This window comes from Crassostrea angulata, chromosome 8, assembly GCF_025612915.1.
Source record: "Crassostrea angulata isolate pt1a10 chromosome 8, ASM2561291v2, whole genome shotgun sequence".
NCBI lineage: Eukaryota > Metazoa > Mollusca > Bivalvia > Ostreida > Ostreidae > Magallana > Magallana angulata.
The window spans coordinates 47,057,654-47,071,087 of record NC_069118.1 but is presented as its reverse complement, the minus strand read 5'-3'; the positions used below and the strand labels follow the sequence as shown (position 1 = coordinate 47,071,087).

Genomic DNA, 13,434 nt, shown 5'->3' with positions numbered 1-13,434 from the left:
AAATAAGATTGTTGTTTATTTGGACTTGCCTCCCGTCTCTTTGAAATAACCCCCGCTGATAAAATCTTAATAGCAAAAAATAAAGAACTCTATTTTAAATGGAGATTTTAATTTTCTAACCAATTTTTTAATTAATTAAACTTCAAGTTTCAATATCATAAACTGCATCTTGACCAATCAGATTTTAAGTATTTCTAACATGAAAGTATAATTATGATAAATCATGTTATTATATGCAGTTTATATTTTATGATTTTAAACACCTTAACCTTGTTTTTAAAGCCTTCTATAGAATTTTAATTTGGGGGGCAAGCAATGCATAATGCCGCAATAACAGTCCTTCTATACTTATAAAAATGCAATTAATGGCATAAATTACAGTAGCTGGTTTTTTTGTTTAAAAACCCACTGTTTTGAAATAAATGTTCTGTTTTAAATGCTAATAAACTCAACAGTCCTTGAATCAGAAAGAAAAAGTAAGCAAGCCACAACCCCACAACCCCCCCCCCCCCCCCCCCCCCATTATTTGACAATGCTACACAGTATGTATGGCAAGTTCACCAAAATAATTTGATAAAGGACATAACTCAAACAAAAAATCACCAGGCTGAGCTTATGCAAAATTGCACTACATAATTTTTTTTGTAATATGCATATATACACATTGTGTCCTAAATACCTACTAGTACAAAGTTTCACTTAATTCCATGCAGCAGTTTAAGAGGAGTTGCGCTAATATAAACTGTTCATTACTAATACATTCAATATATGGCCACAACTCAAAGTTGAACAGTGCCAAAATTCTCAAAAATATAAATTTTGGAATCAAAATAATTCTGGTAATATGCACAGCTACACAATTGTGTCATAAATACCTCAAAGTTTCTTGAAATTCTGTGCAGGAATATATAAAAGGAATATCATTCTGCATATCTGCGTGGGGAATAATGAACACTTAATTATCATTTCTTTTGATCTTGACTGTACGAAATGTGCATCCCTGATTTTATCTCTAACCACAATTCGGTCTATTTTACCGTCAATTTATCCATAATATAGATTAATAAACATCCTATACAGTTCAGAGCAGTGGGACAAATAACAAGATTTGCTGATCCAGCAGAATCACAAAAATGTAGATATTGAGATTCAAATGATTAAATTAGTGCACATGCACTATAATACTTGTTATTGAGTACTTAGATACCTTCCTTATCTACTTTAACTGTAGAGATCGGCGAATTTGCCCGGACCAATTATCGTCAGGTGCAAAATATAATGCTGTATTGCACTGGTTACTAAGCTACCACATACAAGTAAATCTTCCTGCTTGTCTGCGGTGCCAATGGTTATCCTCCCTTTGGCAATTACACGACTAATTCAAACTTCAAATAAAAAATATTTACCTGTAATTTAAATTCTAAAATGTTGTTTTGCCAGTTTAAGGGAATTAAGGTGAAAAAAACCCACAAGAATCAGATATATTTCTTTGCACTATAAGTCAAGCTTGAAGGCACTTAAAGCGAACTAAACAGGATACTTCTATCTGTCTGCATTACACCTCCATCATCCCAATACCTTCTGCTAAAACCATTAATTAGGTGTACATGTGCTTTTTGGAGTCATAAAAGCCAATTTAACCTTTAAAAACTTGAAGCCACTTAATTTGACTGTCTTAATTTGTCATTTAACATTGTACATGAACAATTAGAGGAACTCCTAATTTAACTTATAACAGTCATAGCTTAATTTAATCCTTATATTTGTGTGCAATATGAGAACAATGTCTGTTCTACTGAGTCAGCTGAGTCAAAAATGAAACTCAGACTTTGCTTTAGCATATATTTGATATAAGCATGTTAGCTGTGACCTTGTTTAACTGTATATTTACCTGGGATTAAGACCAACTCAGCAGTGATTCGTTTGCGTCGAAATAGAAACTCAGACTTTGCTTTAAGCATGAATTTGATATAAGCATGTTAGCTGTAACCTTGTTCAACTGTTACTGTAATATTTTTACCTGGGATCATGACCAGCTCAGCGGCGATTCGTTTGTGCTTCTTGCTGGGCATTGGGATGCTAGTGACGTACACAGTCACTTTGGCAATCTCTGAGGACTCCACGCAGTTAAAGACGAAATCAATATCCTACAAAATAAAAAATCTGCCAGCTGACATGTTCAGCTCAACTATAGCTAGTCTGATTAGAGCTTCCATCAAAGCCTTCAAGCTTCAACCATTGTTTTAAAGGGTTTAGTATGAATTTGCACTTTTGGATTCCATCTTCTGTGAAAGCCCAACAGGTTATTGATAAAAGATGAGTTGATTTTCAGTCTAGTAAATGTATATCAAATAGTTGTTTATCAGCTAAGTTCACAAAACTTAACCCAAAGCCACACTAAAATCCTGCACAAAACATTCCTTCAAAAAAAACAATTGAAAACCATTAAAAATCTAAAAATTGAGCAAAACTTTACTTAGAGTGAGAGTACTGTCAATTGCAATAAGTTTAGTTTCAGGAATTTTAAATTTTGCAAAATAAAGCAAAACGCGATAATGACCGCTGATTAAGGAGCATGAGGCCTTGCACATTAATTTTCTATTCCCTTCCTCTTTCTTCCACTCCCCATCCATGAACCTCTCCTTTTATCTATTTGCCTCTCTCTCTCTCTCTCTCTTTCTCTCTCTCTCTCTCTCTCTCTCTCTCTCTCTCTCTCAGCCAGACCAGCATGCGTTTTTATTATTCCTATGTTCTACTTTTATTGCTGTTTTTTTTTCAAATATTTCTACAACAAAAAAATTCAGCCAAAAAAAAAAAAACAGGTCATTAACAGAGGTGCTTTAGTGCTTGTGGGTTCTTGTATCAGGTATGATATAAAGACTCAAAAGCTTTAATTTATCAATAACATAGCTGAAAGAGAAACAATTTTCTTTAAAAGAGTTTCATTGATTCTCCCTGATCTTTCAACATACATTGAATCAAATAAGAGGACCAGGTGCTTATAATAGAGCTTGCAGTTATTTGATGTTAATTCCACCTAAAACCGACTGCACACTTCATTCACTCAGTGTGGTCCCCATTTAGATTTTATAGATTATAGGTTTTGGTTCAATGATATACATGTGTATGCAAAGCAATAATAAGATTCTACGTAAAAGTCTAGTTCAAAAGAGTTTTTCTCTCTGAGATTTCACACCTTGATTATTAACATATCATTTTATATTTTTCAAAATAATAGACTTTGTTCAGATGTGAGAAATCTGGATGTAATACACAAAAGGAATATCTTCATATTTTTATCGATAATTAAAATTTTGAGAATATGACTTTAGATCATCACGATCATGCAGCTAGTGGAAGAGGGTGATTCTTACAAACAATTCTTTAATAATACTGGCCTAAGAATGACTTGCAAATTTGAAGAAAAAAAACCCAGGAGGGATAATAAATGGACTTATTACCGGTATCACACCGTCTGAACAAGAACGTTTCAGTCTGATAATTTTTTTTCCATTTCCTGAAACCGCACAGTTGGATATATTTCCAGATATAATAATTACATGTACTAACATCTCCAGGGAGGTGACAGCTTATATAGACCCATGGTAGGCAAAATAGTTATTGATTTGGAATCCATGACAGTGGACATATTGTGGGCAAAGGGTAACTAGAGGTACTGTGAGCAAGCTCACAATTGATACCCCCTGCTAAGAAAAAAATCATAAAACGTGTATTTTTGCTATTATAGAAAATATTGGATGAATCTATTTCACTGTCCATTTTCTATAAATAACAACTGCTCTATTTTTTAAAACTGTTAACGCTAATATGAGTAAGCAAACCAATTTCCATCCTTTAATTCAATTTTCTTTTAAGTTAACTGTTAATGCATGAGGATATTTGCATCCTTATGCTAACAACCATGACTCGAATCAAAAGAAATCCACATGTCAAGCAGCCATTTAATATTTAAACATTTTGAATTATTGGTATACTGAGCCCAATTTTTTCCAAAAGGAAAGATATGGACCGGACACGATTGCACAGACAGATAGACAGACGGACAAGGTGATTCCTATATACCCCCCCAAAACCTCATTTGCGGGGGGTATAATAATAATTTCTGTAAATTATATCCTATCAACTGTCCTATTATTTCCATTTTCATAAATGATATCATACAAGTTGGAAGGGAAACTATGCTCAAGGCTCTAAATGGGTGGGAGTGTTTTCTGCAAATTACTTATTTCCTTTGCAAGGCTGTTTAATATTTTACATCAGAGAGTCTACGCATTTCACACCTAGCATCACGAAACATTGCAATATGATTTCTGAATCAATAAAATTGAATATGCATGGCTTAAATAGCTTAAATAGAGATCATTCAACAAATGTATTTAGCTAATCTCACGTAACCTCATAAACTTGCATTGAATATTGATGAAATGAATTATACTGGTACAACAAATATTCCATTTTGGTTAATACTGAGCTTAATGCAAGATGCAATGTGACAGTAACTTATTTGCCAGTGGTATACAGGGACTTTAAAATTTAAATCATAAGTATTAAGAGACATTAAGAGACTGTAATAGAAAGATGCACAAGGAGAGAGAGAGAGAGAGAGAGAGAGAGAGAGAGAGAGAGAGAGAGAGAGAGAAAGAGAGAGAGAGAAATAACAGAAAGATTCACAAGAAGAGAGAGAGGAGAGAGAGAAAGAATAGTGGGAGAAAGTCAGTGGGAGACAGAAGGAGGACAATTGAAATAGAGGGAGAGAGAGAGCAATAGAGGAAGAAAAGAATGGGATGGGATTGAGGAAGAGGCAGTTGGAAAAGGAGGGAGAAAGAGTGGGATAGAGAGGGAGATTAAAAAGGTTAATCTCATCCAAGATATCTACAGTGACTTAATTTACTGCTAATTGATGTTAATTGTTTGGTAATATAAGACTTACATGTATGTTCGGTAGCTGCGTCCAGTTTGTGCCACTGAGATTTGCAAAGAAGCAGACGGGATGTGAAATGGATGTGTCTTCTTGAACATTGACTTGGATTTGGAACCCGGTCAGTTCATCTACAGAGGCTTAAAAACAAAACAAACAAAATTATTGAAGTAAAAAACAACACCTGATTCATTCTCCTGCAATCTGTAATATTTAACTTGAAACTATCGAAAGAAAAAATTCCCAAAACGCAACTTTGAATCAATATGCGTGGATGAACACCTTGGGTTTTAGAATTCACTGTCTGGCTGTCGTAATATTTGTTTAGGAAATCTCTGATTCCTAATGAAACCCTAGAGAGTTCATTGTTCTGAAAAACAAGTTCCCCTGTTTTTGGACTCAGTGCCAATATATTCTCAATAGGTCATTTTATTTAAGGTAGATTCACTATAAAGATGCTCTTATTTTTTTTTCGCATGTCAATCCCCAGTGTAAAAATCATACATGATTCTGGTCCATTGTAACATTTTCTTCAAAGAAGGAAATCTGAAACTTTTGATTATTTTCTATGAAAATCATTATATTCTTTGGGGTTTTTTTTCAAAGGAAATGGAAAAAGTGTTTTGCTTGCAAATATACTGTAGATTGGCATATAATCACGATGGTTTTAATTTCACTATGTTCGCAATTTAATATTTTCCCGCGAAATTAAACCCATCCTGAATACTATCATTAGTTTCAAAAACGTTTCAATGCTTATATTCTGATCAATTGATTTTTAAGCAGTGGGAAATTAAAACCATCGCGATTGGTACTTTAATAGAAATCGTGAAAATTTAACACGGTGGAATTAAAACGACTTACAGTATGTCTTTTTAGAGTTTATAATTTGCTGTCATAATCGTAAATGCATAGTCATGAGTAATAAATATCAAAGAAAAGATGTTGATAAAGAATTTTTCTGACATCTTTTATAAAGCTTTACTACATATCCTGCTACAGCTGACTTTTAAGGTCATGATCATCACAGATTATCATTATATTTCCATATTAAGATAGTTTAATTCTTTGATTTAAATGGTGATGAATATTAATATAGCATTATAACGTAATAATAAAATCAGCAGACCTGAATCAGCAGAGATTGTATCTAAATTAAGATATATACCCATAAAAACATCAAAGTGATAAAATTTCAAACAAAGACAATCATTTTAATTGTCAGATGACAAAAAAAAAAGAGAAAATCAAGTTTGCCTCAGGCATTCTGATAAGAGAAAGTGAAAAATTTTTAATACTTGACATCAATCATATTAATGACATCAAACCCTATGAAAGCATTGAGTGAATACCCGTAAGAGCACCCTGTCTCCCCTTAATGCTTCCTTAAACTGTGTATCAATATTTTATTTTAGTATCTACAAGTAGTGATGCAACCACTAATAGAAATGAAACCAGAGCACTAAGGGCTAAAATATTATTTCATTTTTTTCAGAATCTACAAGTATTGATGCCCCCACTAATAGAAATGAAATCAGATCAGCACTGAGGGCTAAAAAATTATTTCATCTTATCTGCTGTTTAATTATGATTTTATTTCTTTGAAATTCATTAACAAAGCAGTAGGAGGCAGCATCACAGACCCGAGTTATATTTGTTCTCAAAATATTTGTAATAATAATGTATCTGATGTTAAGAACCAAAGAAATACAAGAGACAATAGAATCGTATGTCGGACTTTGCCACGTAATGACAACAAACAATACATTTGGCTTGACTGCACCTGAGCAAATTCTAGACATGCAAGCAGTATCCAGACTAATAATATCCTTATTGCATCTGGTTGTTATGAAAATTCTTGTAGATTTCCTTTCTGGGTTTAATATTAGTCCACCTGGGTTATAACAAAATTCCATGGAAATGAAGAAGCTTTCATATACCGTAAATCTGGAAATTTTTACCGTAGATAAATTTTTAGCTAATTTGCGCGTGCTCTGCATTCGCAAAAATTGTTTTCCTAAAAATTAATCAAAATTCTTTATAAAAATTCGCAAAAATAAATCGACGTAAAAGTTTCCAGATTTACGGTATTGACTGCCAGTTCGATGTAGGGTTCTGTTAGTATTATGGTTGCCTATCATATCAATAAAAAAAAGGTACTTTAAAGTTTCTTAGAATTTACTGCATGTAAATTAGAATTAATAATGCATTTATTAATCATGTTCAGATTGTACATTTTATGTACATTCATTACCAAAATACGAAAAAATTTAATTTAATGCACAAATAATTCATCTATTGCCGTTATGCCTATAAACGGTATTACAGTCCCTGAAAGGTTCTACTCTCCCACTTGAACGGTGATTGAATGGTGAGTGCATGGTGAGCAAATGGTGAGCACATGCTAAATAGAATGATGAACAAAGTGGCAAAGAGCAAAGAGCGCAAGTGAACGCACGGCAAAAGCATTGCTGTTAGCGCACCGTGAGTGCACGGTGAATGCATGAAAAAATGGGAAAGAACGTTTTAGGGACTGTACGTAGAAGGAAAATGGGAAACAAACTGGATGAGTCAGATAATGCCAAAAACCTATTGTTTCATTTCTTCCAAATATATTCAGGAGAAAACAATTATCAAACAGACCAAACAAATGAGAATTACATAAAATGTGCAGAACAACAACCCTGTACAAAAGAATGGAAAGAGTTTGGGAGATATGGACGTAATCTTCACATACATACGTTCTACTTTTACCATTTTTTCATGCGTTCAACATTCATGCACTCTTGGTGCGCTAATGGCAATGCTTTTGCCGTGCGTTACCTTGCGCTCTTTCTTACACAAACACAAACAATCAACATATAAGCCTGTCTTGTGTTTGCCATCTTAAAACCAGTCTGGACAGTGAGTCCTCCTATATGACCATTAGAACAAAATCTTAGGATCTTCAACACTATAGCCATGTAAAGCCAGTATTACTATATGGATCCAGATGCTGGAAGCTCCCGAAAGTGACCTCACAAAGAAATTGAAAGTGTTTATAAATTGATGCCATAATGCTCCATATTTTAAGGTGGCTCAAATCAGCAGAAAATTACTTGATTATGATAGATATCATAATGGATAAGAAGTATTTAAGTCAAATAGGAAGAAAATGTGCAATTTTGGATGAAAATTACATTTTAAAAAATTTAATTCAGTAAACATGAACAAAAACTCCAGGCAGATTTGAATTCATGATCTGCGGTCAGAAGCCCACTACAAAAACCACTGAGCTACGACGATATACAACCCAATCGAATAATATAAAAAATTTAATAAAACATTTAAATCACCATCTTGTGACACAGTGTCTTAAAAAGTACACGTCTAGGTGTATAGTGATGTACCTTAAGATCGAATATATATTTCATGTAATATCTAACTATGACCTCAGAGATATGGCAGGACAGGAAGACATTGCTGAGATCTGAGAACAGGAGAGCACAGCTCTGTATGACAGAAAGACGTTTATGATTGGTTATTATTACAAATTATTGATATAAAAATTAACATCTCTGCGTCTTTGACGGTGGGTTCCGAGCTGATCGGGCTAGACTTATTTAATGACATATATGAAGAGAACAAAATTCAGGCATTAAAAAGAATATACACAGATTGTGTTTTGGTCAAATCAAAGTACAATTCTCTTCTAATTAAATAATGGAGATTCTTTTTGGAAGGTAAAAAAATATTGTAAAAATTTGTAAAGAGATGAATTTACTAGTGCATGAAACATTTTTTATTCATAGACAACTTTTTTCTAACTTTTTCAGTGATAAACTGATCACCATACATTAAATAAGTTTTTCATGCAATGAAAGAAATTTTGTTTTAAATTATAGTATATACCATGCAATAGTTTAATTGCATCTTTAAATTGCCAAAAAACCCAAAACATAAGTGGTTTCTAGACTAAACATTCTTTACTTAATTTCAACCAAGGCTATCAAGTGACCTTGACCTTTGACCTTGAAAATGAATTAGGTTCTTCAAATTTGATCATTCTGACTACTCCTGGTTGATGGTTAAAAGGATGATATGTCAAATTTCCATTTATTTTCTCTCTAGTAATGCTTTATATCAGGTTGCTCACTGCACCTTGAAATAGTTTTTCTTGACTCAGCAAAAAATTACTTGAATATGATAGATAGCATGATGGATAAGAAATACAGAAGTCAAATACGTGAAAAAATGTGCAATTTTCGATAAACAATTATAGTTTTAAAAATTCTACTTCAGTAAATGTGAACAAATGCCCCAGGTGGATTCGAACTCATTATCTGCAGTTCACAAGCTTGATACTTTAACCGCTGAGCTATGACAATACTCATCCAAGTTGATTGGTACAAACAATTCAACAAAACCTTTATATTGCCGTCTTGTGACTAAGTGTCTTAAAAAGTATAAATCTACAGGTGTAGTCCGGTTGTTTAAGTGAAAAAAAAAATCTAAGCTAATAACCTGGGACTAACATGTATAAACCACAGAAACAACAAAATGAAACAACACGAAATACATAACTACAGTTACGTCGTAGCAGTATTATCTTACAGACAAAACGAAAAATGCAATAAACAAGACGGAAAGTGTGCAGTCTGCTCCTCTGGTTCTCCGAGGATGATTACTAAGAACGAAAAGGATATTAAACTCTAATAATGTATTCTTTCAAAGAAAACAGAAAACATTTTTTTTTTTTTAAACCCAAGGTTGTCGAGATAAATGAGACTGAACAGTCATACCAAGAATGCCAATGCTTGCTCTAGATCTACGCGACCCTGATCTTACACAAAAAGTTAATAACAAACAAATTGTGTAACACCAGCTTTTTTTTTTACACTTTAACATTCAAGGTCACAATCTACAATCTGTGTAAAGACAAATCAACGTGACTAAAAAACAAGTGTTCCGCAACATACAATTTGAATTTTTTTAAATATCAAGTATTCTGCACAAGGTGTCATCTGAAATAATAGTCACAAATTAGTAAAGCAATGTATACCCTAAATAAGAGTGTTTCCTTACCGGTAATTCATTAAACAGCCTACTGAAACTAAGTTTACATGTCACCTGTTTGATAAGCAATTTTAATTGATGTACTGCAATTATATATATATATATATATATATATATATATATATATATATATATATATATTTATTTTTTTTTTTTCTTTTTTTTTTTACTTGTTTATTTCAATCACATTATTATTAATAAACAAACTTTTTTCAACATGTGAATACACTTTATGATAAAAGGGACATATCAATGACAACAGATGTATCATGTAATACTCAGAAAAAGAAGACAAGAGGCCTGTGGGCCACAACATTCACCTGAACAACCAAAGGGAAGTACAAAATTATATTCATTTGCTAATTTATAAGCTTTCAATTGTAAAATACAATACAACTGCACTTCAAAACTTCATAAATTTAAACAAATAAGATTATTTATCCCTAAAAAAAATATTCATGTGATTTCATTTTAAGCTTCGTCAAGTCAGTCACCAGCTTGACATACACAAAACCAAACATGCAGAAATTCAGAGAATATAACCCTCAGAAAATATTTTAAGCATTCACATATAAATACATTGCACATATAAATTAAATGTAAATTGTATTACATTCACCTAAAAAAAAAACACTAATAAATGCTAGCTAATATTCTTTTAATATAAAATTCTAAGTTTGGTCTAATAAAATTTTCCAAATGGTTTCGGAAAAAGTAAAAAAATGTAAAATATTTACTGATGAATTAATTGAAAAACATCATGATGTAGGCAGACTAAAACAGGACAAAAGTTTACTTTAAAGCTTTCAGCTCTGGTAAGCTAAAAATGACATGACACTTGTAAATGAATGGGTTTTTTTTATTTTTCTTTAAACCCCCACCCCCTCCTTCAACCCCCACTCCCAGATCTGCTGAAAATAATTAGAGCATTCATTTATTGAAGTGAAACTGAGGGACCTATATTAGAATCTTTTGTTGCTGCAGAAATTTATAACATAAACATGATAAAGTTATATAGGGCTTGTACATGCTTTCATATTGAAACAAATTGCAAAACAAAGTTATACACAAAGGTTTTCAGTCTGTAAATCAATTATCATGCATTTCCATATTTCCACACTGATCATTTTTTTCCTTCATTTTATTTGGTTAATTTCACCTTGCATTTCAGCCAATCATTGATAAATGTCAGACTTAGTTCATGAATGAAATTTACAATCCTAAAAACAATGCCAGAATTATCATCTCTATTTCTGAGTTCCTGTGACAGCAGAGTCAGCTAGCTTCCATGCTTTAAAAATGCCTTCATGCATTACTAAGACTAAGTATTCCAAACATTCACTTATAATGTCTTTTTTTTAATGGTTTTGGTTTTTATTTCTCTCTTTTTTACTTTTCTTTAAACTAATTCTTTTTTTAAATTGTGGTATTATGTCTCATCATTGATTGGAGGTTGAAGTCAAGGGGAAACCAAAGAGGTTTGGTTTTGCATGTACAAGCAATTAAGCACTTCCGTTGGCGTTCATTAAAACCTCTGATCAGCGATCCCTATCATTGCCAAGTTTTTCCAATATTTTTTCCGATCAAGTACTTCTTAAAATGCACTTCCTTGTCAAATTATGTCCAGGTAAGTAAAGCCTGCCATCCATCAAGTTCCTGAGCGTTTCCAAGCAACGAGAAAAGTGAACAAATAACACCAGTCTATTTTTAGGTAGTATTATTGTACATTAACCTAAACCTTATTCAACGATTCCATTGAATTTGATAAACACAGTCATTAAATGCAGCATATCAATACTCGTAACCAAGCCTTTAAAAGGGCATATCATCGGTGACAGTGATAATAGGACTGTCACCTGAGATTAATTGATCAGCACAAGGAAGATTGAGTTTACAGCCATGCATTGTGCTTTTACAACATAATACAGTTACAATCCATTCATCATCATATTGACAAATATGTAGATTTTACAGAACTTAAACTTTATTACTCCATTTCACAATAAATTAATTTCAGAGCAGTATTTTCATGATTATAATACCTAAAGCCCACTGTTTGAATGAAAAGGGCAGAATGGATGCTCATGATTGGCCATTTTCATACTTTTCTTATCTCCTCCATAAAAAGATATTAATGTTAAGGCCATTCTTAAAAAAAAGTTTGTTTCAAACTTGCATGAAGTTTAACTAATTAAAAACGAGTAAAAAATAAAACTTTCCATATTAAAAAAAAAGTTTCTATTTTTTGCCAAAAAATATTTCATAAGCGGTACTTTGATTTAATACGTAATTATTACGCCAATCAACATTTATTATTATGATAAATTAATTATACCTTAAATTTTAAAGTTCAATATATGGTCATTTGACAATAATAACTTGTTTAATCTGCATGCATGATGGTACAACAACTCAAAGTTGTTTGTATTTAGAGAGATAAATTACTGTCATTATATTTTGATCGTTAACCAACTGTCTCACTCAGTCTCACAGGAAACTGCATCATGCAGCAGCCTCGAGTACTCAAAAACAACTTAGGTTATACTGAAAAACAACTTTTCTGTAATAAAATATTAAAGTCAAGATTTCTGAATGATAATTAACCTGAGTTTTACATTTTCTATAATTCAGAACTGAAATTTTTAATATATGTATCAAATGAATATATTAAATTATGACAATTTTTAAATGTACATTAGAAGATATCATTTGAATTCACCTGGCACTAAAATAAAACCTTAAAAACCAGTCAAAGTTCTGTCAATTAAATGACTTTAACGGAATCTGAATAACATCTTATTAGTTGATTAAGACTAATATTAATTTGGTCAAGTGAACAATTCCTACTTAAATTTTGATTAATACAGTTTTTAATCTTTGGTATCTTTAACACCGATATCTAATATGGATATAATGTTGAAGTAATTTGTATGTACCAACCATGCACTTATACTTTAAATATTTAACCCTTGATTTCCCAACAATTTTAAGCAGTCCCATCTAAGTTCAAGATAACAAAGTTTGACTGTACTTAGAAATTGATACATGTTCTTATATTAATTTGGTCATGAGTGTAAATTAAGTTCTTTGAGTGATATGTCAAGTGTGAGAAAATTCCTATGAAAAACACAGAAAACAGGAGAGAAAAAAACATAATACAGCTGGCTTTCAACTTGACATCCCTAATTTCAATGAAATATTAATTTGTAGGGTGTTAAAAATCACTAAATGAGATACAAAAGTCAATAAAAATGTTACATAGTTACCGTATAACTGGTTTTTAATGCGGGTGAAAATTTTTGCGATTTGATTCTGAAATAGGTATATTTATTTTTGGCGATTTTAATTTTTGCGATTTCACTTTGACACTAAAGTCTATTTTTATTGAATTTTATTACTATTAGCTTTTTTTCAACGTAATAGGTCCGCCATTACAAGAT

General features: G+C 32.0%; 1 protein-coding gene across 1 annotated transcript in view; it reads right to left on the bottom strand.

The window, feature by feature from the left end:
• Positions 1-13,434, bottom strand: part of LOC128159614 (uncharacterized) — a 57,433-nt gene that overhangs the window by 24,539 nt on the left and 19,460 nt on the right. Inside the window, exons 4-5 of the mRNA XM_052822759.1 lie at positions 4,952-5,079; positions 2,021-2,147 (exon numbers count right to left, since the gene is read on the bottom strand). Of these exons, the coding sequence (XP_052678719.1) occupies positions 2,021-2,147; positions 4,952-5,079 (255 nt within the window). The remainder of the gene's footprint in view (positions 1-2,020; positions 2,148-4,951; positions 5,080-13,434) is intronic.